Genomic DNA, 27,578 nt, shown 5'->3' with positions numbered 1-27,578 from the left:
AGCCACGATACGGAAAACCTTTCAGAGACGCCGCCGCCGCCAATCCCATCTCGGGGGATTCAGGAGATCGCCTCCGGCACCCTGCCGGAGAGGGGAATCATCTCCCGGAGGACTCTACGCCGCCATGGTCGCCTCCGGATTGATGTGTGAGTAGTCTACCCCTTGACTATGGGTCCATAGCAGTAGCTAGATGGTTGTCTTCTCCTCATTGTGCTTAATTGTCGGGTCTTGTGAGCTGCCGAACATGATCAAGATCATCTATCTGTAATTCTATATGTTGTGTTTGTTGGGATCCGATGAATAGAGAATACTATGTTATGTTGATTATCAATTTATATCTATGTGTTGTTTATGATCTTGCATGCTCTCCGTTACTAGTAGATGCTCTGGCCAAGTAGATGCTTGTAACTCCAAGAGGGAGTATTTATGCTCGATAGTGGGTTCATGTCTCCGTGAATCTGGGGGAGTGACAGAAACCTCTAAGATTATGGATGTGCTGTTGCCATTAGGGATAAAATATTGGTGCTATGTTCGAGGATGTAGTTACTGATTACATTACGCGCAATACTTAATGCAATTGTCTGTTGTTAGCAACTTAATACTGGAAGGGGTTCGGATGATAACCTGAAGGTGGACTTTTTAGGCATAGATGCATGCTGGATAGCGGTCTATGTACTTTGTCGTAATGCCCAATTAAATCTCACTATACTCATCATAATATGTATGTGCATGGTCATGCTCTCTTTATTTGTCAATTGCCCAATTGTAATTTGTTCACCCAACATGCTGTTTATCTTATGGGAGAGACACCTCTAGTGAACTGTGGACCGCGGTCCAATTCTCTTTACTGAAATACAATCTACTGCAATATTGTTCTACTGTTTTCTGCAAACAATCATCTTCCACACTATACATCTAATCCTTTGTTACAGCAAGCCGGTGAGATTGACAACCTCGTTGTTTCGTTGGGGCAAAGTACTTGGTTTGTGTTGTGCAGGTTCCACGTTGGCGCCGGAATCCCTGGTGTTGCGCCGCACTACATCTCGCCGCCATCAACCTTCAACGTGCTTCTTGGATCCTACTGGTTCGATAAACCTTGGTTTCATACTGAGGGAAAACTTGCCGCTGTACGCATCACACCTTCCTCTTGGGGTTCCCAACGGACGTGTGCTGTACACGCCATCAGGGGAGGAGGTGCAGATGGAGGTGGAGGTGGGGGTGGAAGATTCTGGCCGCTGCCGGTGCGGCTCATCATGGCGAAGGTGCTGATCAGGCGCGAGGCATGTTTTGGTGGAGGCGGAGGGAAGGATTGCCGGTGACTGTGGTGGCGAGAGAGAGCGGAGGCGGCCTTTTATAGCTGGTAGCGGCTCATGAAGAGGTGGGAAGAAGGCGCGGGAAGCGGTGAAGAAGGCACGCGGAAATGTGAACGGTGACGGCGCGTGGAGGTTGGAGAATAAGGGAGATGGCCACCCACTACCTAATGTCACGACTGATACATTTTTTCTCGAGATTCTCAATTTGTTACTCATTGTTTTTCAAGTCGCCATAAATCAATTTCCTTTTCACTCATAGATTGACATGTGGCTATTTGTTTGTTTTCTATTTCATTAGAAGTAAAATATTAACAATGTATATATGTGTTAACAATGTATATACATGTATTATTTATATTATCATTATGCTACTCCCTACGATCCGGAAAAAAATGTCGGATGGTTAATACAATTTCTCGTCACCATGCCCTCGGAGACGGCGCGGCCCAGGCCTCCATCCACGTGACCGACGTCACAACGGGGGAGTATGGGTTGACAAAGAAAATGCTCACAAGTTATTTTGCAAAATCGCCATTCCAATGCTTTTTTCAGACAGGAGGGAGTAGTAATTTACTAATTCAGATGTAAATACTAGTGTAACTGGACTGTAATATGTCCAATCGTTTTGACATGCATGAACTGGACAAAAACAAAGGATTATTGACAAATTGAAAAATACTCGATCGGTTGTGAAATAGCAAAATTATTTTTTAAAACTTTACTAATAACATATACAAGATCATAGAGCGAACTACACGAATGCACGAGATCTAAAAAAAAACTTCATGAAGGCAAATGCTTCACTGCAGAATTCGAACATGAATCCGCAAGCAGAAATCTACCAGACCGAAGGCCACACACTAAACGTGCATACCAAACCACGGCGCCGGCCGGCCTGCAGCTAATCCACAAACGCGTACTGCTCGTACCGCACGCGGCAGTCCACGAGCACCGCCCTCGCTCCGACGGCGTGGTGGCAGGTCGTGTTCATCCGACCCACGGCGGAGCCGAGGCAGGTCGCGCAGTCTGCGGCTGTCAGACCGGCGCCGCCGCACTTGGCGTGGCCGTAGGCGAACGCGTTCGGGTACGGGGAGATGCTGTAGGCGTCGCGGGCGCGGGACGACGGCGTGGCGGCCAGCAGGTCGGCGAGCACGTAGGCGAGACTCTCCGCGAAGGGGTCCCCGGCGCCGTACACCGCGCCGTTGCACCGCACGGACAGCGGCGTCGTGTTGGGCGCGCAACTGGCGGCCCGCGGGGACGAGAGGAGGAGCAGCAGCGCGACGGCGATGAGGACCTGGTCCGCTCTGCTGCGCGAGGACGCCATGGCTTCGTCGGATCTTGGGCTACGGGTGTGTGTGGTTGTTGGTGCTCCCGCGCGCTATGTGATTGTGAACAGCATCTATGCATGTGAAGATAGAACGGGCCGGCCGGCCGGCCGATGGTCGTTTTCACGGGAGACTGCTCGTGTGTCTGTTTGCTTGCCTCTTGTATGATTGACGATGTGAGCAATGCGTCTGATGTTTCATGTGACTACTGATTACGGCTGCCTTCATTCCGATCATGTGTGCTTGCTAACGTAATGAACAATGGACATTCTTGTAAATCACGCGATGAATTGCATAGGATACCTTCCATGAAAATCGCAACCATTTCTGCAACCCACCTGTTTAAAAATACTGCTGGTATCGCAACCCTCTTGGGCGAAAGCTCAGCGCCTCGGCGCCAACGACTGTGGTGCCTACGGGTATCGCGACCCTCTTGGGGGCGTCGTTGTGGGTATCCGCCCCGCGGTACGGCTCCGGGTGAAAGCCCTTGACCTCGTGGTCTCGACGACGGCGGCTCAATGCGTCATTTTCCATCTTGAGGGCGTCGCTGTGGAGACCCGTTTTGACTCGGTCTCGTATCAATGTCCTCGTGGCAACTTTGGGGTCTATGTGTTCTTTTTTGTTTTTCTTTGATCTGCTTTGTAAGAGGTTTTCCTCTTCACCTTGTATCGATTTGACTATTGCAACTTTATTTATAAAACGGGACGAAAGCCTATTTCGAATAGGAAAAAACTGCAATGTGGAAGAATTCCCTCACACCCAAGATTCATGTCAGTGCTCTTTTACCAAGTCGGTTTGCCAATAGTGTCCTTCCCACTTCCGTTTACATATTTTTAAAACTACTACAAATAGGAATATGGATGATGTTGAATAAGAATCTAGAGCGAATATCACTCAAATTAAAATGTGGATCAGATGTTTTCTCCATTCAAGCAGATACAAATATGATGAAACAATAGACTCATGTCTTCTAATGAGTCAACTACAGAACCCTAGCGAGATAAGTATACGGACATGTGTCACCGCGCCGGTGCTGATCGGCCGAGGACCATGGCGGCATGCACAGCCGCACCATGAGGATGCACGCCGGAGGTCAACGTTCGGCACCAACCTCCCCTGCTCCACCGCGCGCTGCGTGCCACCATTTCATCTCTTCCAGACCCAACAAACGAAGATTTCCCCATCGGCATGACTCATCGCTGGTTGAGGCCTCATCTCACGAGGAACCAGACTAGTTTCTCACTGCGACGTTGGACACTAGATAACTCCTAAGAGTGGGCCCAAATTGACTAAATGGTTATCAACGCTGTTAATCATTTATTCTGTGTTTTGTACAATTGTTTACACCAAAATGTGGTGTTTTTACCTAAAAAAAACGTGGTGTTTTGTGTAACAACAAATCATTGTTGTGGTTTTGTGCAAAATCTTCCCTGACAATTGGTGTTACCTACAATTTCCTCGTTCAGCACTGCAGATAAATATGCACCTGGCTCCCTAAAATATACTGTGTTTTAATCTGTTACAAGAACAAAATTCCTGTATTTAATCTGTTGCAAGAGCACCATGTAGATCGATAGAACAACAACTTAAAATTGCATTATTTCTAGAATTTGTTTCTTGGATAATCTATCGATTGAAGCATGTATTGGGATCACGTTATTCATTCCTTCAAATTATATGCACCAAAAATCTGATAGAATACAAAGTGAATGGACAGGCAAGAATTCACCATGGAGGCCCGAGCTTCCCGATGCTTCATGAAACACACAAATGCATAAGAGATATCACCGCACTAGTAGAAAAAAGGTCTTCCATCTCAACCCATTAGTCCCCAAATACTTTGACCCGAGACTAATGGGTCTTTAGTCCCGGTTCTGCTGGTGAACCGAGACTAATGTTCCGGGCAACCGGGACTAAAGGGCTACGGTGGGCTGCGGCCAGAGCAAGAACCTTTAATCCCGGTTGGGGACACCAACGGGACTAAAGGGTACCCTTTAGTCCCGGTTGGTATCCCCAACCGGGATTAAAGATTTTTTTTCTGATTTTTGGCTCCCCATGCACCTCCACCCTCCCTCCCCCGTGGATCGCCTTTTTTAGCACTGTAAAATAGAAAATAAAAAATGATAGAAAATTTAAAAAATAAATGTTTTCAGATTCTTGTATGTTATGCAACCTAGTATTAGGGAAAATTAACAAATTTGAATTTTCACTTTTTTTGCAAAAAGTTTTAAAAAATGGTAAAACCGCAATAACTTTTGCATACGATGTCGAAAAAAAACGTATAATATATCAAAATGATCGTGGGAAAAAGTTACATCCGAATTCACCCGGGTTTACCCGGTTAGCCAATTTTTAGATTCTCAAAATTCCAAATGGAAATACAAAAGCACGAAGATTTTAGTTTTTGCTATAAATTACGGATTTTATATATTTTTTATTTTTTAAAACCTAAAATTAATAATTGCATCCTGCATAAAGATTACTATCATTTTTACCCAATTTGTGGATTTTCAAATTTTTAGGTTTTAGGTTTGGCAAAAAAAAAGTTAATGTTTATTTATTTATTTAAAATTATTATTACATCATAACTTTTGTTTATTAAAAAAATTATTTAAAATTCAAATAATAAAGAAATGTGACATCGATCAACATGTTAATAGGATTGATATGATACTACTATCACATACATCCGCGCGAAGCACTTGTATGCGGAACGGGATGGAACTCAGAAGTTAAGCGTGCTAGTGCTAGAGTAGTGGGATGATGGGTGACCGAGCGGGAAGTTTGACCACGAGTATGTAATTTGACTAGAGATAAGTGTAGTTAGAGATAGAGACTAAACTATGCAAATAACTGAAATAGTAGAAATTCTGAAAAAATAGAAAAAAAAGAGGGAGTGAAAAATAATTAGAAACCCAAATGGATTAAAAAAAATTAACTCGAAATAGTCTTTAGTCCCGGTTCGTGTTACAAACCGGGACTAAAGGTCCTTCGCCCCAGCGCATGCCAGCCGCCCACGTGGCGGGGCCTTTAGTCCCGGTTCGTAAGCAACTGGGACAAAAGGGGGGCCTTTAGTCGCGCATAATTAGTCCCGGTTGCGCAACCGGGATTAATGGCCCTTGCGAATTGGGACTAAAACCCCTTTTTCTACTAGTGCTGGAGTTTAGGCAATTGGACAATTGGTACATAATCATACATCTACACGTAACCTCGTTGTCGAATTAGGCAGGAGACGGCGGAGGCCTAACAAGACACAAGAGAAAAGCTACAACTCGCACATCTCTGTCTAAGATTAGTCACAGTGGGAAGTAACATAGAGTAGTAACATGGTGCAGGTTACTACCATATGTTATTACCTCCATAGCGGATAGTTACTTATATATGATATCATGCATGTTATATTTATTAGATTGTAGACTTATCTGGGAGTGGTGTTTTGGAACATGGGAGCATATGCTCCTTATATTTTGAAATGCATTTTGCACATATTTTAAATTTCAAAAAAATGAAACAAAAAATTCGTACGTACATCTTCATGTGCTACGTGTTCACAAAGTTGTTTCATAAAAAATCAACCTATCATGTGACGTGCGTGAAAAAGATAAAATTCAGTGCTAAAAATAAAGCTTTTCACAAGATAAATTTTCTCTTTTTTTACATAAACCACAAAAAATATCGGTTTTTCGTGAAACTTGACGAACACACATATATATCATGGAGATGTACATGCACAATTTGTTCTCAATTTTTTTGATAGTTCAAAATATGATTTTTTGGTACAGGGAGCATACGCACCCGGGAGCCAAATTGAATTTCCGGACTCATCTTATCTTGAGAAGTGTGATGTTATGGTAACATAACTAGTTACCATCTCACTATCTTTCTATATTTATTATCATGCCCTGTCACCAAAGTACTTTGGGGTGTGTGATGTTACTAGCTATGTTACTCCCACTATGAGTAGTCTAATAGAACTGACTCACGGCTGGAGGAACTGAAAACACATTCGGCAACGCGTCAAGTTGCAGTCGGATCTAGATTATTCTAGATGAGGATTTGGGAGCCGTCTGAGAGTTAATCTTAGTATATTTTTTCTATCCAGGTCCACTTTGCAAGAGATCTCACAACTCGGGACCGTCCAATGCAATTGTACAGGGGATGGGGCCTTTGCATCCTACACGGCCAATGCAATTGAACGCCCATGATGTCACCGGAAACAAGTAGCAGCCATAAGGGCCGTAGCACTAGATACTCTCTTCATCTCCACACTACTCCAGTCCTAGCAAGTTTAACTTATTCGTTTCTTCATGTTGAGCTTTTTATGAAAGAAACAAAACCTTTTTGATAATAATACTATATCAATCATATTAACTCTTAGATCGTCATATCACTATTAGTTAAATAAACATCAATGATTAATCTTTATGCAGAATACAATTTTTTTTTAAATAAAAATATATAAAATCCTAAATTTCTAGGAAAAATTAAAATCTCCCCTTTTTCATATTTCTATTTGAAATTTTAACAACAATAACCACGAGGTTCCTTTGGGTTTCATCTCCATAAAAGTGGCTGGATTTTTTATGTTGGCTCGCCCCGCCTATCAGAATCCTCCTCCTTTACCCGGGCTTGGGACCGGCTATGTTGAGACAACATCTCCATTTGAAATTTTAAGAATCTAAAAAAATGGCAACTAAGTAAACTACACCTATATAAATACCTGGGATAAATAGGCAGGAAAGCAAGGAAAAAATTAAAAATTGAAAAATATATCGCCGGCGCACTAGAGGCCTTAGGGCATCTCCAACCGAGCGATCCAAATGGACGTGCTGGGTCATCCATTTTGGGCCGTTTGGGTGGCCGAGCGGACGCGCGGACGGAGTCCCGCGTCCGCGCGTCCGTTTGGATCGCGCGCTACGCCCAACGCGGGAGATTTGGGTTGCGTCGCCGTATGGTAGCTTTTTTTGCTTGTTAATTCACTATAAAACGCCAAATAGATTATAGAAAATATATAAAATAGTTCAAATGCTCAAAATTTATTATACAATACATTGTCCACGTAATCAATGATAAAGTATTATTCAAATAAAATGTAAAAACGATACAAATGCTTTAGGCTTCGGGATTTCCTTCATCATTGTTGTTTGCAGCATTGTTGCCTACATGCTGCCACATGTGCTCGACCAAATCAGCCTGCAGCTGGTTGTGTACAGCTAGATCTCGAATTTCATGGTGCGCATGAAGAATGTCCTGGAATGATGCCGGGCCACCTTGAGGAGTAACCAACTCTCCCTGGCCTTCCGACTTATTATCAAAGAGTGAATCATCCCGCTCTACCTCAACAATCATGTTATGCATGATTACACATGCGGTCATCACCTCCCACAGAGTTTGCACATCCCAGGCTCTGGCAGGGTGTCTGACGATAGCCCGACGAGCTTGGAGGATGCCAAACGCCCGCTCGACATCTTTCCGGGCTGCCTCCTGCTCTTTGGCAAACCTTGCCTCCTGCTCTGAGTTAGGTTTTCGGATTGTCTTTACGAGTGTAGCCCAAGGTGGATAGATATCATCAGCAAGGTAGTAACCCTTGGTGTAGTGGTGGTCATTGATCTCAAAATCCACATCAGGGGACTGACCGTACGCTAGCCTATCAAACACCGGAGAGCGCTGCAGCACATTGATGTCATTGTGCGAGCCAGCCATTCCGAGGAATGAGTGCCAAATCCATGTGTCATGTGAAGCAACAGCTTCAAGAATGACTGTGCATTCCTCAGAATGGCCGATGTATGCCTCCTGCAAACCAAAGGGGTAGTTCTTCCATTCCCAGTGCATGCAGACAATGCTGCCAAGCATCCCAGGAAACCCCCTGGAAGCGTTGATTGACAATAGACGAGTTGTGTCCTCTGCATTAGGTTTCCGGAGGTACTGTTCTCCGAACGAACCGATCACTACTCTGCAGAACCTGTACATCGCTTCCAAGCCGGTAGACTCACTCATGCGCATGTACTCATCTACGAAATCACCGGCAACACCATATGCGAGCATCCTAATCGCTGCCGTGCATTTCTGGTACGAAGAGAGGCCAACCTTGCTAATTGCATCCACTTTAGCGCAGAAGTAGTCGTCGTAGAGCTTGACGCCATCCATTATCCGGCGTAACAACGGTCTGGACATCCGAAAACGACGGCGAAACAACACCGGTGGGAACAATGGCTTGGGTTGGAAGTAATCGTTGAAGAGATGGTGGTGGCCGCGTTCTCTTTTGCTGTCCAAGGCGGCCGCGCGCCCGTTCAAGGACCCCCGGTACACGGGGATCTGCGAGACAATGTGCTTGTGGATGATCAGCGCAGTCTCCGTGAAAAATTCATCGTCGGACTCGTCGTCTGACGACGTGTCGATGAAGTTCTTGAAGAAGTACTCGTCATCGCTGTCCACCATGATCTATAGATGAAAATGGACAAATTTTAGATCACCCATTTCATCGAACACCTCGCAGGTGTAGGCCATCCAATTCGTCCGTAAGGACCTGCAGGCCATGGTCGTCTCGACCGACTTGCTGTCAGGAAACACGGTGCACGATAGCTCACCTCCGGCGGCAACGGCGCAGCTGCGAACGGCGGGAGGTCTCGCGACGGTGAGAGGACAACAGCGACGGCGACAGCGTCCTCCCACTCTGCTACGACGCGGCGAAAGCAGCGCTGGGCCACAACCTATGCTTCCGCCCCGCTTGCCGGCGTGTCAACGACGGTGGCCAGCGTCGACGCCGCTCCCAAATCGCCGGTCCTTGGGCGGCGGCGGAGCGGCGGGAGATGTGTGCGAGGGGTTTGTGTTTTGGGAGACAGACAGGCAGGCCAGGGGCGGGCAAGGGGAGGACGCTGATACGCGTACAACACGCGTCCGTTGGGAACCCCAAGCGGAAGGTGTGATGCGTACATCAGCAAGTTTCCCTCAGTAAGAAACCAAGGTTTATCGAACCAGTAGGAGTCAAGAAGCATGTTGAAGGTTGATGGTGGCGGAGTGTAGTGCGGCGCAACACCAGGGATTCCGGCGCGAACGTGGAACCTGCACAACACAATCAAAGTACTTTGCCCCAACGTAACAGTGAGGTTGTCAATCTCACCGGCTTGCTGTAACAAAGGATTAGATGTATAGTGTGGAAGATGTTGTTTGCTAAGAACAGTAGAATGAGTATTGCAGTAGATTGTGATCGATGTAAAAGAATGGACCGGGGTCCACAGTTCACTAGTGGTGTCTCTCCAATAAGAATAGGCATGTTGGGTGAATAAATTACAGTTGGGCAATTGACAAATAAAGAGGGCACGACAATGCACATACATATCATGATGAGTAGTGTGAAATTCAATTGGGCATTACGACAAAGTACATAGACCGCTATCCAGCATGCATCTGTGCCTAAAAAGTCCACCTTCAGGTTAGCATCCGCACCCCTTCCAGTATTAAGTTGCAAACAACAGACAATTGCATTAAGTATGGTGCGTAATGTAATCAACACAAATATCCTTAGACAAAGCATTGATGTTTTATCCCTAGTAGCAACAGCATATCCACAACCTTAGAACTTTCTGTCACTGTCCCAGATTAAATGGAGGCATGAACCCACTATCGAGCATAAATACTCCCTCTTGGAGTTACAGGTATCAACTTGGTCAGAGCCTCTACTAGCAACGGAGAGCATGCAAGATCTTAAACAACACTTATATGATAGATTGATAATCAACATAACATAGTATTCCATATTCATCGGATCCCAACAAACGCAACATGCAGCATTACAGATAGATGATCTTGATCATGTTAGGCAGCTCACAAGATCCAACAATGATAGCACAATGAGGAGAAGACGACCATCTAGCTACTGCTATGGACCCATAGTCCAGGGGTGAACTACTCACACATCAATTCGGAGGCGATCATGGCGATGAAGAGTCCTCCGGAAGATGATTCCCCTCTCCGGCAGGGTGCCGGAGGCGATCTCCTGAATCCCCCGAGATGGGATTGGCGGCAGCGGCGTCTCTCGAAGGTTTTCCGTATCGTGGCTCTCGGTACTGGGGTATTCGCGACGAAGGCTTTAAGTAGGCGGAAGGGTAGGTCAGGGGGCGTCACGAGGGGCCCACATGCTAGGGCGGCGCGGCCCCACCCTTGGCCGCGTGGCCCTGGCGTGGCAGTGCCTCGTCGCCCCACTTCGTAACCCTTTCGGTCTTCTGGAAGCTTCGTGGAAAAATAAGCCCCTGGGCGTTGATTTCGTCCAATTCTGAGAATATTTCCTTTGTAGGATTTCTGAAACCAAAAACAGCAGAAAACAGCAACTGGCTCTTCGGCATCTTGTCAATAGGTTAGTGCCGAAAAATGCATAAATATGACATAAAGTGTGTATAAAACATGTGAGTATCATCATAAAAGTAGCATGGAACATAAGAAATTATAGATACGTTGGAGACGTATCAGCATCCCCAAACTTAGTTCCTACTCATCCTCGAGTAGGTAAACGATAACAAAGATAATTTCTTAAGTGACATGCTATCATAATCTTGATCAATACTATTGTAAGCATATGTAATGAATGAAGTGATTCGAAGCAATGGTAAATACAATGATTAAACAACTGAATCATATAGCAAAGACTTTTCATGAATAGTACTTTCAAGACATGCATCAATAAGACTTGCATAAGAGTTAACTCATAAAGCAATAAATTCAAAGTAGAAAGTTTTGAAACAACACAAAGGAAGATATAAGTTTCAGCGGTTGCTTTCAACTTGTAACATGTATATCTCATGGATAGTTGTCAACATAAAGTAATATGATGAATGCAAATAAGCAAGTATGTAAGAATCAATGCACAGTTAACACAAGTGTTTGCTTCTAAGATGGAAGGAAGTGGGTAAACTGACTCAACGTAAAAGTAGAAGAATGGCCCTTCGTAGAGGGAAGCAGGGATTGCTATATTTGTGCTAGAGCTTTTATTTTGAAAACAAGAAACAATTTTGTCAACGGTAGTAATAAAGCATATGTGTTATGTATAAGATATCTTATAAGTTGCAAGCCTCATGCATAGTATACCAATAGTGCCCGCACCTTGTCCTAATTAACTCGGATTACCTGGATTATCATTGCAATACATATGTTTTAACCAAGTATCACAAAGGGGTACCTCTATGCCGCCTGTACAAAGGTCTAAGGAGAAAGCTCGCATTGGATTTCTCGCTTGTGATTATTCTCAACTTAGACATCCATACCGGGACAACATAGACAACAGATAATGGACTCCTCTTTAATGCATAAGCATTCAACGACAGATAATATTCTCACAAGAGATTGAGGATTGTTGTCCAAACTGAAACTTCCACCATGGATCATGGCTTTAGTTAGCAGCCCAATGTTCTTCTCTAACAATATGCATGCTCAAACCATTCAACTCATGATAAATCGCCCTTACTTCAGACAAGACGAACATGCATAGCAACTCACATGATATTCAACAAGGTGAAATAGTTGATGGCGTCCCCAGGAACATGGTTACCGCTCAACAAGCAACTTATAAGAAATAAGATACCTAAGTACATATTCAACACCACAATAGTTTCTAGGATATTTTTCCCATGAGCTATATATTGCAAGGACAAAGAATGGAATTTTAAAGGTAGCTGATACGTCTCCGACGTATCGATAATTTCTTATGTTCCATGCCACATTATTGATGATATCTACATGTTTTATGCATACTTTATGTCATATTTATGCATTTTCCGGCACTAACCTATTAACGAGATGCCGAAGAGCCAGTTGCTGTTTTCTGCTGTTTTTGGTTTCAGAAATCCTAGTAAGGAAATATTCTCGGAATTGGACGAAATCAACGCCCAGGGGCCTATTTTCACACGAAGCTTCCAGAAGACCGGAGGACTAACGAAGTGGGGCCACGAGGCGGCGCCACACTAGGGCGGCGCGGCCCAGGTGCTGGCCGCGCGGCCCTAGCGTGTGGGCCCCTCGTGACTCTCCCGACTCTGCCCTTCCGCCTACAAATAGCCTTCGTCGCGAAACCCCCAGTACCGAGAGCCACGATACGGAAAACCTTCCAGAGACGCCGCCGCCGCCAATCCCATCTCGGGGGATTCAGGAGATCGCCTCCGGCACCCTGCCGGAGAGGGGATTCATCTCCCGGAGGACTCTACACCGCCATGGTCGCCTCCGGAGTGATGAGTGAGTAGTTCACCCCTGGACTATGGGTCCATAGCAGTAGCTAGATGGTTGTCTTCTCCTCATTATGCTTCATTGTCGGATCTTGTGAGCTGCCTAACATGATCAAGATCATCTATCTGTAATGCTATATGTTGTGTTTGTTGGGATCCGATGGATAGAGAATACTATGTTATGTTGATTATCAATCTATGTGTTGTTTATGATCTTGCATGCTCTCCGTTACTAGTAGATGCTTTGGCCAAGTTGATGCTTGTAACTCCAAGAGGGAGTATTTATGCTCGATAGTGGGTTCATGTCTCCGTGAATCTGGGGGAGTGACAGAAACCCCTAAGGTTATGGATGTGCTGTTGCCACTAGGGATAAAACATTGATGCTATGTCCGAGGATGTAGTTATTGATTACATTACGCACCATACTTAATGCAATTGTCTGTTGTTTGCAACTTAATACTGGAAGGGGTTCGGATGATAACCTGAAGGTGGACTTTTTAGGCATAGATGCATGCTGGATAGCGGTCTATGTACTTTGTCGTAATGCCCAATTAAATATCACAATACTCATCATATCATGTATGTGCATTGTCATGCCCTCTCTATTTGTCAATTGCCCAACTGTAATTTGTTCACCCAACATGCTATTTATCTTATGGGAGAGACACCTCTAGTGAACTGTGGACCCCGGTCCATTCTTTTACATCGAATACAATCTACTGCAATACTTGTTCTACTGTTCTCTGCAAACAATCATCATCCACACTATACATCTAATCCTTTGTTACAGCAAGCCGGTGAGATTGACAACCTCACTGTTTCGTTGGGGCAAAGTACTTTGGTTGTGTTGTGCAAGTTCCACGTTGGCGCCGGAATCCCTGGTGTTGCGCCGCGCTACATCTCGCCGCCATCAACCTTCAACGTGCTTCTTGGCTCCTACTGGTTCGATAAACCTTGGTTTCTTACTGAGGGAAAACTTGCCGCTGTACGCATCACACCTTCCTCTTGGGGTTCCCAACGGACGCGTGCTGTACGCGTATCAGTAGCACTCAAGCAATTTACTTTGGAATGGCAGAGAAATACCATGTAGTAGGTAGGTATGGTGGACACAATTGGCATAGTTTTTGGCTCAAGGATTTGGATGCACGAGAAGTATTCCCTCTCAATACAAGGCTTAGGCTAGCAAGGTTGTTTGAAGCAAACACAAGTATGAACCGGTACAGCAAAACTTACATAAGAACATATTGCAAGCATTATAAGACTCTACACTGTCTTACTTGTTGTTTAAACCCTTACCAGAAAATATCTAGACTTTAGAGAGACCAATCATGCAAACCAAATTTTAACAAGCTCTACAGTATTTTTTCACTAATAGGTGCAAAGTATATGATGCAAGAGTTTAAACATGAGCACAACAATTGCCAAGTATCAAATTATTCAAGACATTATACCAATTACCACATGTAGCATTTTCTGTTTCCAACCATATAACAATTAACGAAGCAGTTTCAACCTTCGCCATGAACATTAAGAATAATGCTAAGAACATATGTGTTCATATGCAACAGCGGAGCGTGTCTCTCTCCCACACAATGAATGCTAGGATCCAATTTTATTCAAACAAAATAAAAACAAGAACATAAAGACGCTCCAAGTAAAGCACATAAGATGTGACGGAATAAAAATATAGTTTCACTAGAGGTGACCTGATAATTTGTCGATGAAGAAGGGGATGCCTTGGGCATCCCCAAGCTGAGATGCTTGAGTCTTCTTGAAATATGCAGGGATGAACCACGGGGGTATCCCCAAGATTAGAGCTTTCACTCTCCTTGATCATATTGTATCATCCTCCTCTCTTGATCCTTGAAAACTTCCTCCACACCAAACTCAAAATAAACTCATTAGAGGGTTAGTGCATAATCAAAAATTTACATGTTCAGAGGTGACATAATCATTCTTAACACTTCTGGACATTGCACAAAGCTACTGAAAGTTAATGGAACAAAGAAATCCATCAAACATAGCAAAACAGGCAATGCGAAATAAAAGGCAGAATCTGTCAAAATAGAACAGTCTGTAAAGACGAATTTCTCTGGGGCACTAGACTTGCTCAGATGAAAATGCTCAGGATCACTCACGTAAATTGGAAGATTTTTCTGAGTTACCTACAGAGAATACTACTCAAATTCGTGACATCAAGAAATCTGTTTCTGCACAGTAATCCAAATCTAGTATGAACCTTACTATCAAAGACTTTACTTGGCACACCAATGCAATAAAATAAAGGTAAGAAGAGGTTGCTACAGTAGTAACAACTTCCAAGACTCAAATATAAAACAAAAGTGCAGAAGTAAAATAATGGGTTGTCTCTCATAAGCGCTTTTCTTTAACGCCTTTCAGCTAGGCGCAGAAAGTGTGAATCAAGTATTATCAAGAGATGAAGCATCAACAGAGGGGTTCGGAGTTTTCTCAACTATGCATTGTATCTTATCTATGTAAGTTTTAGAGGCTCCTGATGCTAGCACGCAGTCGACGTGCCCGTTGGGAACCCCAAGCGGAAGGTATGATGCGTACAGCGGCAAGTTTCCCTCAGTAAGAAACCAAGGTTTATCGAACCAGTAGGACCCAAGAAGCACGTTGAAGGTTGATGGCGGCGGAGTGTAGTGCGGCGCAACATCACCAGGGATTCCGGCACCGTGGAACCTGCACAACACAACCAAAGTACTTTGCCCCAACGTAACAGTGAGGTTGTCAATCTCACCGGCTTGCTATAACAAAGGATTAGATGTATAGTGTGGATGATGATGTTTGCAGAGAACAGTAGAACGAGTATTGCATTAGATTGTATTCGATGTAAAAGAATGGACCGGGGTCCACAGTTCACTAGAGGTGTCTCTCCCATAAGAATAAGCATGTTGGGTGAACAAATTACAGTTGGGCAATTGACAAATAGAGAGGGCATGACAATGCACATACATGTTATGATGAGTATTGTGAGATTTAATTGGGCATTACGACAAAGTACATAGACCGCTATCCAGCATGCATCTATGCCTAAAAAGTCCACCTTCAGGTTATCATCCGAACCCCCTCCAGTATTAAGTTGCAAACAACAGACAATTGCATTAAGTATGGTGTGTAATGTAATCAACAAATATATCCTTAGACATAGCATTGATGTTTTATCCCTAGTGGCAACAGCACATCCACAACCTTAGAACTTTCTGTCACTGTCCCAGATTTAATGAAGGCATGAACCCACTATCGAGCATAAATACTCCCTCTTGGAGTTACAAGCAAAAACTTGGCCAGAGCCTCTACTAGCAACGGAGAGCACGCAAGATCATAAACAACACATGATAGATTGATAATCAACATAACATAGCATTCGCTATTCATCGGATCCCAACAAACACAACATATAGTATTACAGATAGATGATCTTGATCATGTTAGGCAGCTCACAAGATCGGACAATGATAGCACAATGAGGAGAAGACAACCATGTAGCTACTGCTATGGACCCATAGTCCAGGGGTGAACTACTCACACATCACTCCGGAGGCGACCATGGCGGTGTAGAGTCCTCCGGGAGATGATTCCCCTCTCCGGCAGGGTGCCGGAGGCGATCTCCTGAATCCCCCGAGATGGGATTGGCGACGGCGGCGTCTCTGGAAGGTTTTCCGTATCGTGGCTCTCGGTACTGGAGTTATTCTCGACGAAGTCTTAAGTAGGCGGAAGGGTAGGTCAGGAGGCGCCATGAGGGGCCCACACGACAGGCCGGCGCGGACAGGGCTTGGGCCGCGCCGCCCTAGTGTAGCGTCGCCTCGTCGCCCCACTTCGTTTCCTCTCCGGACTTCTGGAAGCTTCGTGGAAAAATAAGATCCTGGGCGTTGATTTCGTCCAATTCCGAGAATATTTGGTTACTAGGATTTCTGAAACTAAAAACAGCAGAAAACAGCAACTGGCTCTTCGGCATCTTGTTAATAGGTTAGTGCCGGAAAATGCATAAATATGACATAAAGTATGCATAAAACATGTAGGTATCATCAATAGAGTAGCATGGAACATAAGAAATTATCGATACGTTGGAGACGTATCAGCATCCCCAAGCTTAGTTCCTACTCGTCCCGAGTAGGTAAACGATAACAAAGATAATTTCTGAAGTGACATGCCATCATGATCTTGATCAATACTATTGTAAGCATATGTAATGAATGCAGCGATCCAAAGCAATGATAAAGACAATGAGTAAACAACTGAATCATATAGCAAAGACTTTTCGTGAATAGTACTTTCAAGACACGCATCAATAAGTCTTGCATAAGAGTTAACTCATAAAGCAATAAATTCATAGTAAAGGTGTTGAAGCAACACAAAGGAAGATTCAGTTTCAGCGGTTGCTTTCAACTTGTAACATGTATATCTCATGGATAGTTGTCAACATAAAGTAATATGATGAATGCAAATATGCAAGTATGTAAGAATCAATGCACAGTTAACACAAGTGTTTGCTTCTTGAGATGGGAGGAAATAGGTAAACTGACTCAACATAAAAGTAGAAGAATGGCCCTTCAAAGAGGAAAGCATCGATTGCTATATTTGTGCTAGAGCTTTTATTTTGAAAACAAGAAACAATTTTGTCAACGGTAGTAATAAAGCATATGTGTTATGTAAATTATATCGTACAAGTTGCAAGCCTCATGCATAGTATACCAATAGTGCCCGCACCTTGTCCTAATTAGCTCGGATTACCTGGATTATCACCGCAATACATATGTTTTAACCAAGTATCACAAAGGGGTACCTCTATGCCGCCTGTACAAAGGTCTAAGGAGAAAGCTCGCATTGGATTTCTCACTTTTGATTATTCTCAACTTAGACATCCATACCGGGACAACATAGACAACAGATAATGGACTCCTCTTTAATGCTTAAGCATTCAACAACAATTAATTTTCTCATAAGATATTGAGGATTGTTGTCCAAAACTGAAACTTCCACCATGAATCATGGCTTTAGTTAGCGGCCCAATGTTCTTCTCTAACAATATGCATGCTCAAACCATTCAACTCATGGTAAATTGCCCTTACTTCAGATAAGACGAACGTGCATAGCAACTCACATGATATTCAACAAAGAGTAGTTGATGGCGTCCCCAGGAACATGGTTATCGCACAGCAAGCAACTTAATAAGAAATAAGATACATAAGTACATATTCAATACCACAATAGTTTTTAGGCTATTTGTCCCATGAGCTATATATTGCAAAGACTAAGGATAGAAATTTAAAGGTAGCACTCAAGCAATTTACTTTGGAATGGCGGAGAAATACCATGTAGTAGGTAGGTATGGTGGACACAAATGGCATAGTTATTGGCTCAAGGATTTGGATGCACGAGAAGTAATCCTTCTCAATACAAGGCTTAGGCTAGCAAGGTTATTTGAAGCAAACACAAGCATGAACCGGTACAGCAAAACTCACATAAAAACATATTGCAAGCATAATAAGACTCTACATTGTCATCCTTGTTGCTCAAACCCTTACTAGAAAATATCTAGACTTTAGAGAGGCCAATCATGCAAACCAAATTTCAACAAGCTCTATGTATTTCTTCAATAATAGGTGCAAAGTATATGATGAAAGAGCTTAAACATGATCTATAACAATTGCCAAGTATCAAATTATTCAAGACATTCTACCAATTACCACATGTAGCATTTCCCGTTTCCAACCATATAACAATTAATGAAGCAGTTTATCCTTCGCCATGAACATTATGAGTAAAGCCAAAGGACATATTTGTCCATATGCAACAGCGGAGCGTGTCTCTCTCCCACACAATGAATGCTAGGATCCATTTTATTCAAACAAAACAAAAACAAAAAACAAACAGACGCTCCAAGCAAAGTACATAAGATGTGACGGAATAAAAATATAGTTTCACTAGAGGAACCTCATAATGTTGTCGATGAAGAAGGGGATGCCTTGGGCATCCCCAAGCTTAAATGCTTGAGTCTTCTTGAAATATGCAGGGATGAACCACCGGGGCATCCCCAATCTTAGAGCTTTCACTCTCCTTGATCATATTGTATCATCCTCCTCTCTTGATCCTTGAAAACTTCCTCCACACCAAACTCAAAACAACTCATTAGAGGGTTAGTGCACAATCAAAATTCACATGTTCAGAGGTGACAAAATCATTCTTAACACTTCTGGACATTGCACAAAGCTACTGAAAGTTAATGGAACAAACAAATCCATCAAGCATAGCAAAACAGGCAATGCGAAATAAAAGGCAGAATCTGTCAAAATAGAACAGTCCGTAAAGACGAATTTTTACGAGGCACCAGACTTGCTCAAATGAAAATGCTCAAATTGAATGAAAGTTGCGTACATATCTGAGGATCACTCACGTAAATTGGCAGAGTTTTCTGAGTTACCTACAGAGAATTCAGCCCAGATTTGTGACAGAAAGAAATCTGTTTCTGCGCAGTAATCCAAATCTAGTATGAACCTTACCATCAAAGACTTTACTTGGCACAAAAATGCAACAAAATTAAGATAAGGAGAGGTTGCTACAGTAGTAAAAACTTCCAAGACTCAAATATAAAACAAAAGTACTGTAGTAAAATCATGGGTTGTCTCCCATAAGCGCTTTTCTTTAACGCCTTTCAGCTAGGCGCTGAAAGTGTGTATCAAGTATTATCAAGAGATGAAGTATCAACAGCGGGGTTTGGAGTTTTCTCAACCATGCATTGTATTTTGATATGTAAGTTTCAGAGGCTCCCTTTTCATTAGTCTTAGGCTTGCTATTTGTTATCACCAGAATTTGACCGGATCAGAGGTGGGCCGTGATTAAAGATGGGCTTGAAGAATATACACGGAAGATATACATGAATCGGCCTTGTACAAGAAAGTTTGGGCTAGTTTGCTCGTGTATCTGTAAATATAGTAGGATACGTGTCGGTTAGGTAGAATTTGGCTCGTACACGGTTGGGATTATTCCCACGTTAGAAAGTCTACGGACTATAAATATGTATCTAGGGTTATTGAGAAAGACAACAATCACGTTCACAACAAACCAATCTAGGCGCATCGCCAACCCCTTGTTTCGAGGGTTTCTTCCGGGTAAGCATCATGCTGCCTAGATCGCATCTTGCGATCTAGGCAGTATGCGTTTATTCGTTGTTCATGCGTTGCTCGTGCTGAAGCCTTGTTGATGGCGAGCAACGTAGTTATCGTAGATGTGTTAGGGTTAGCATTGTTTTACCTTCATACATGCTTTGATCCATGCTATCCCTAGACGTCTAGCCGCCTTTACACCTATCTTAGGTGTAAGGGCGGCACCTTGCTTGATCCGTGTTTAGTAGATCCGATCTGTTATGATTGCTCCTTGTTCTTCAAGGATTAGTTTAATATCTGCATAGTTAGGCCTTGCAAACGGGTTGAAGGATCCAGTAGCACGTAGGGTGTAGTTTGCTAGCCCTAGATAAGATGTTCCGGGAATCAACTCCATGTTGGTTTTTAGGCCTTATCTAGGGCCGGTTTATTGTCATCTTGCGTGGCTGCCAGGCTCAATCACGTGTAGGATGTTCCGATTATGCGGTGAAAACCCTAAATCGTCGTAGGTCGTTTTAGCTTTATATTGATCAAGCAGGACCACCATGTGATCGTAGACCTCATACGAATCATGGGTGGATCGGCTCCTTGAGCCGATTCACAGGACAACCTGAGAGCCGATCGAGGCTCGTATTTAATGTTTACGTGTATGCCATGCAGGAAACTAAGCAAAGCAAATCCATCACCTTCCTGACCAGGTATAGGTCAGGTGGCACGCCCTTGCACCAGCATCGGGACGTGCGTGCCGGAGCTTTGCGGGCCGGAGCTCGAGGGACCAGGGCCAGCCGCAGTTCTGGGAGCCTCCCGGCTCTACGTGTTGCCCGTCGCTACTCGCCGGTGGGTTTCGGACGCCAACACATTCTGGCACGCCCGGTGGGACAGTCTTCGACATCAACCGCATCGCCATCCACATCTGAGATGGCGGAAGATCCAATCATGTACGAGGATCTGACGGAGGAGCTCAAGAAGAAGTATGATGATGTCAAAGCTATCTTTGAAGCCGACCTCATCGGCTCTTTCCAGAGGACCCGCTCACACGGCATCAGGTGGAAAGGGTTCTCACCTGAAGGCGCGCTCGATGGAGTGGATCTATCTACCCCTTCAGAAGAGCGCACCAGGTCTCTGCGTCAGGAGGTTAATCACATGGTAGCTCATTCGCTACACCGCCATTCTGAGAGCCTGGTGAACGCTTTGGAGCGTGTCGCGCTTCGGGTGATCCAGGAAATCATGAGACACCAGTACTCTCCGTCAGGACCTGCTCTAGGGACTCACCAAGGAGAGATACCACTCCAGACCCGACCACCGCTGCCGTTCGCGCTGGCAGCACCAGAAGTGCCGAGTTCACCGGCATTCATCGTCTACAAGATCGGTGGTGATCCTAGTGATTACCAGTTCTTGTATGAGGCGCCTAAGGAGATCCCGCACGGATACACGTGCACATATGTGCCAGACTGCAGTAACTGGGAACTCACGAACCAGTCTGCAACAGCAGGGATTTCTGGAACAGCAGGAGGGGCTTCTGGATCAGATCTTGAGAAGCAGGCGTCGCTAGCTAAGTATGCCACTCCAACAAATCTTCAAAGCTCAACTCCTGCAGCTAGCTCAGATCTTGAGAAGCAAGCGTGGCTAGCTAAGTATGCCACTCCAGCGAATCTTCAGAGCTCGACTCCTGCAGCTAGCACCGCGGATCAGATCAGTACAATCCTGAGAGACCAGTTCGGCATGGTGCCGAAATGGAGGGCAATCGGCTATTCCAAGCCGTACCCCAACGAGTACGATTTGATCCCACTACCACCCAAATATCGGCTCCCTGAATTCTCCAAGTTTAGTGGGTCAGATGGCTCCAGCTCAATCGAGCATGTGAGCCGATATTTGGCGCAGTTGGGCACGATCTCAGCATCAGACGCACTACGCGTGAGGTTCTTCGCACAGTCCCTCACAGGATCGGCTTTCGGGTGGTACACCTCGCTGCCACCAGATTCAATCCGGACTTGGAAGCAGATGGAAGAGCAGTTCCACATGCAGTATCACTCAGAGGCTTCCGAGGCTGGCATTGCCGATCTAGCACAAGTACGACAGAAGCGCGGAGAAACAGTGTCAGAATACATCCAGTGCTTCAGGACCATCAGGAACCGATGCTATTCGGCTCGTTTGACTGAAAAAGAAGCAGTCGAACTGGCGGTGGTGGGTCTCGCATCGCCGATCAAGGATATGGCTTCCCAAGCAGAGTACGCTTCACTGGCGCATATGGTTCAGAAATTGACATTATATGAACAGCGCCACCAAGAGTTGTACCAGGACAAGTTCAAGCATGCTGTAGTCCTGGTGGAGACAGAGGAAGGTGAAGGCTCTGCAGGAGATCAAGAGGTAGCAGTGGCTGAATGGACTCGGGGGGCAAGCCCCGTGTCCTGCAAGTGGGTTAAGCCACAAGGTCCTCCAAGAGGGTTTGACTTCGACGTGACCAAAGCTGAGCAAATTTTCGACCTCTTGCTCAAGGAGAAGCAGCTAAAGTTACCCGAAGGCCACAAATTCCCTACGGCGCAAGAGCTGAACGGCAAGCCATATTGCAAGTGGCATAACACGTTCACCCATACCACCAACGACCGCAGGGTGTGGCGTCAGCAGATCCAAATGGCGATAGAACAAGGGCGTCTAATTTTCAGCCAGTACGCCATGAGAGTTGACACGCACCCCTTCCCCGTCGTTAACATGGTGGAGTACACTTACCCCGGAAGGTGCCAGCCAGGTTTCTCGTTCAGCATCAACATGGTCGGGCCTGTGCACCACCCTGGTAAGGACAGAGATGAGGGCAGCCGCTCTCGTGGCAAGGACAAGGAGGAGGCCGTTCCACGCGATCGGTCCCGACACGATGGCAAGCGCTACATCACAGAGGGAGAAGTGAAGAATGTGCGATATCAGCGACCTCTCTCTGATCATCTCCTCAACAAATATGAGCGTCAGTATGACCAACGTCGGCGATACAACGACGACGACAAAAGAGATCGTCGGGCTAGCAGGGACGCCAGGAAAAATCGTCGGCATGATCGGGACGATGAAGGATATGAGCGCCATGCCAAGGAAAAGCCAAGAGAGCAAGATGACGTGGACAGGCACTGGGACTGTCCCTTCTTCAAACACTGCTGGGATTCAGGAATGAGCCGATTGCCCACAATCGGCGACTGCCCAGAATGTAGACAGAAGAGGAAGGGCACAGGAGACGTGTCAGTGTTCAAGCGTCTAGGGCCCCTCCCATTTCGGAACAAGCAAGCTGAGTCCTCTCGGGTGGAAGATCTCGAGGAATTAGAAGACGAAGAAGAAGAAGAAGATAAATACCACCGTCCCAGGTTGTGCCCTGATGGACTCAGCCACTCCCAAAAACGTAGGGTGCAGTGACTACGTTGCTTGGAGGAAGGCGCGGCCTGATCTGGCCGCAAAAATTCAGCGAACTCTGGACGAGGATGGTCGACCACAGAGGAAAGAGTGGCGCCCCAAACAGAAGAAAGCCGATGATGAGACATCGGCTGGCACAAACATGGTGTTCATCCTTCCGGCGGAGTTTTGTGCTCCTGGCACAGAGGAGGCACCTGTGGCACAACTTGACTGCGGCCCACGGCCAGTTATCTTCGAGAAGCCACGAGAGAGAAGCTACAGACACCTGAAGGCCCTGTACTTACGAGGTTATATCAATGGGCAGCCTATCAACAAGATGCTGGTTGACACCGGAGCGGCAGTCAACATCATGCCATACTCCATGCTACGTCGTTTGGGACGCTCTAGCTCGGATCTTATCAAGACCAACGTCACATTGAGCGATTTCAACGGCCAAGCATCAGAAGCACAAGGTGTTCTGAACGTGGATCTGACTGTAGGAAGGAAGACCATCCCTACGACATTCTTCATTGTCGATAGCAAGAGCACCTACGCCGTCCTGCTAGGGAGAGATTGGATCCACGCCAACTGCTGCATTCCATCCACGATGCATCAATGCTTAATACAGTGGGATGGAGATGAAGTAGAGATCGTCCACGCAGATGACTCAGCTGAGATCTCAACGGCTGGCATGAACGTTTGGGAAACGGCAGGCCAAGAGCCACTCTCCGGCATCACTTTGGACGACTGTGAGCGCATCGATGTGACAAAAAACGGGGTGAGGCTGGTCTTATCCACCGGTCTGACCGTGTAACAAGAGCAAAGGCTATGGACGTACGTGGCAAGGCCGATCCTAGCGACCGGCCCCAAAAAATGAAAAGTGATGATCTTGTCTCAAGCATCCCACGTAGTCGTAGTGACGCACGAACAAGATGTAAACCTCCATTGAGCAATGCAATCAACATGGGGGCCGATTCCAGCAATCGGCCCATATTATTATCCTCGCCATACGTTTTTCCGGTGTTCAGCGTCGATCTAACAGGAGACGGAAAGCTAGGGTATGGGTTTACATCGGCTGATGAGCTAGAAGAAGTCGACATTGGTCCTGGGGATAAGCCACGACCAACTTTCATCAGCAAAAAGTTAGATCCACATCTCAAGAGCCAGATGATAGCTCTGTTAAAAGAATACCCAGATTGCTTTGCATGGGATTACACAGAGATGCCTGGGTTAGACAGGAGCATCATTGAGCATCGGCTCCCTCTCAAGAAAGGATTTCGGCCATTCCAACAACGAGCACGTCAGATGAAGGCCAAAATTCTCAAAGAAGTCAAGAAGGAGATCGAGAAAATGTTAGCCGCCGGGTTCATCAGGCCATGCAGGTACGCTGAATGGATCTCCGATGCTCGTGCACTGTAGAGAAAAAGGACGGCCGATGGCGTGTGGCCATAGATTTCCGAGATCTCAACAGAGCCACTCCAAAGGATGAATATCCAATGCTTGTGGCAGAAACATTGATCAATGCAGCTGCTGGCCACAAGGTGTTAAGCTTCATGGATGGCAATGCCGGCTACAACCAAATCTTCATGGCTCCAGAAGATATACACAAGACTGCATTCAGAGTACCAGGATCGGTGGGCTTGTTTGAATATGTGGTCATGACTTTTGGGCTGAAGAATGCCGGTGCAACATACCAACGAGCCATGAATTACATTTTTCATGATCTGATCGGCAAGTTGGTGGAAATCTACATCGACGACGTGGTGGTCAAGTCTGTCTCCATGGAAGGACACTTGGATGATTTGCGACGCATCCTAGACCGAACTCGAAAATTCGGGCTGAGAATGAATCCAAAGAAGTGTGCCTTTGGTGTGATGGCCGGTCAGTTCCTAGGTTTTTTGGTTCATGAACGAGGAATTGAGATCGGCCTGAAAAGTCAGGAGGCAGTACGTACCATGCAGCCACCTACCACGAAGAAGGAACTCCAACGTCTTATCGGCAAGATCAACTTCTTCCGACGGTTCATCTCTAATCTGTCAGGACGAATCGAGCCGTTCATGGCGTTGGTGAAGATCAAATCTGATGACGAGTTTCACTGGGGGGCAGAACAGCAGCGAGCGTTTGACGAGATTAAGCGGTATCTAACAACGCCGCCTGTGCTAGTTCCACCTCAGCAAGACAGGCCGTTCTATATCTACTTATCAGTAGCTGACACATCCATTGCTTCAGTGGTGGTGCAACTCTATGAGGGTGTTGAAAAGGTCGTTTTCTACCTCAGCAGAAGGATGTTGGATGCAGAGACAAGGTACCCTGAGGTCGAGAAGTTATGCCTCTGCCTATTCTTCACCTGCACCAAGCTTCATCACATCCTTTTGACGGCAGAAATCATCATCATATGCAAGTCAGACGTTGTCAAGCACATGTTGTCGGCTCCTGTTTTGAAAGGCCGACTTGGTAAGTGGATGTTTGCGTTATCGGAATTCGACCTCCGGTATCAGCCTGCGAAAGCAGTCAAGGGACAAGCGTTGGCCGATCTGATAGCTGAACGGATCAATACTAATATAGCAGCACTATCTAGACGTGCATGGGCTATGTTCTTCGACGGATTGGCTTGTGACGATGGTTGTGGCATCGGCATTCTGCTCGTGTCGCCTCAGGGGGCAGCATATTCCTTCTCCATCAGGCTATCTACACCTTGCACCAACAATGTCGCTGAGTATGAGGCGATACGCAAGGGAATGGAGTTGCTTTTGGAAGCCGGGGCAGAAGCGGTGGAACTTTTTGGAGACTCGAAGTTGGTGATCTCCCAGCTCACAGATGAATACAAGTGCGAGAGTGAGTCACTCTTCCCTTATTGGATGGAATGCCGCGAGCTGATGGCAAAATTTCGGTACATCAACTTCAATTGGGTCCCAAGATCTCAAAATACCGAGGCCAACGATCTCGCACAGATGGCGTCAGGCTACAAGGACATACCAGACGGGTCAGAAGTTCAGGTGCAGTTCCTGGAATAGGATGACTGGAGAGCCGATATCTTCAATTACTTGAAGGATTCGGCTCGGGGGGCACCTAAACGGATAAGGTACAAGGCCATGAAATATGTCCTTATAGGAGATGACATGTTCTACAGGACGTTGGAAGGGTTACTGCTCAAGTGCCTGGGACCAATTGAGTCTAATCGGCTCCTACACGAGGTGCATGAAGGCGCCTGTGGAACTCACCAATCGGCTCATAAGATGAAGTGGCTGATCAGGCGATCAGGGTTTTATTGGCCCACCATGCTTGAGGACTGCTTCAACTACTACAAAGGGTGCCAAGCGTGTCAGATGTTCGGGAAGATTCAGATGGTACCTGCATCAGCAATGAATCCCATCATCAAACCTTGGCCATTTCGAGGTTGGGGCATGGATATGATCGGCAAAATCCATCATGCGTCGAGCAAAGGCCACGAGTGGATTTTGGCTATTACGGATTACTTCACTAAATGGGTGGAGGCCGGCCCTATGAAGAAGGTAAAATCAGAAGATGTTATCAAATTTGTGAAAGAACATGTCATTCATAGGTTCGGGATTCCCCAAACCATCACGACCGATGGAGGTTCGGTCTTCATCCCTAAAGAATTCAGAAAGTTCTGCGATGACATGGGAATTAAGCTGATCCGATCATCTCCATACTATGCTCAAGCCAACGGGCAGGCTGAGGCGTCCAATCAGAGCCTGATCAAGCTGATTAAGAGGAAGATTGACGAGAACCCTAGGGTTTGGCATGAAACATTGTCAGAAGCTTTGTGGGCCTATCGCATGTCATGCCATGGAGCTATAAAAACTTCGCCATACCAGCTCGTCTATGGGCAGGAAGCCGTATTGCCTTGGGAAATTACGGCTGGATCGAGACGTGTCACGTTTCAGAATGATCTAACAGCTGAAGAATATGCAGCCCTGATGAGTGATACTATTGAGGATGCAATGGAATTTAGACTTTGGTCCTTGGAGAAGATTAAAGAGAACAAAGCCAGGGTGGCTCGCGCATACAATAAGAAGGTGAGACCAAAGGAGTTTCAAGTTGGTGATCTAGTATGGGAAGCCGTGTTGCCATTAGGAACCAAGGATAAAGCATATGGCAAATGGTCTCCTAATTGGCACGGTCCGTACAAAGTCGATCAGGTATTGAAGGGCAATGCATACATGCTCGAGCAGCTGGACGGTGTTAAATTCCCAGTAGCCGTCAATGGTCAACACC

The 27,578-nt window shown here is 45.5% G+C and overlaps 1 protein-coding gene across 1 annotated transcript; it reads right to left on the bottom strand.

The window, feature by feature from the left end:
* Nucleotides 1–2,000: 2,000 nt before the first annotated feature.
* On the bottom strand, nucleotides 2,001–2,781 carry LOC127329879 (antifungal protein ginkbilobin-like protein). The gene has a single exon (XM_051356292.2). The coding sequence runs from the start codon at nucleotides 2,635–2,637 to the stop codon at nucleotides 2,215–2,217; it is 423 nt and encodes a 140-aa protein (XP_051212252.1). The 5' UTR covers nucleotides 2,638–2,781; the 3' UTR covers nucleotides 2,001–2,214.
* Nucleotides 2,782–27,578: the final 24,797 nt, after the last annotated feature.

This window comes from Lolium perenne, chromosome 2 (assembly GCF_019359855.2).
Source record: "Lolium perenne isolate Kyuss_39 chromosome 2, Kyuss_2.0, whole genome shotgun sequence".
Taxonomy (NCBI): Eukaryota; Viridiplantae; Streptophyta; class Magnoliopsida; order Poales; family Poaceae; genus Lolium; species Lolium perenne.
The sequence above is the reverse complement of the archived record's forward strand: the minus strand, read 5'-3'. Positions and strand labels throughout refer to the sequence as shown.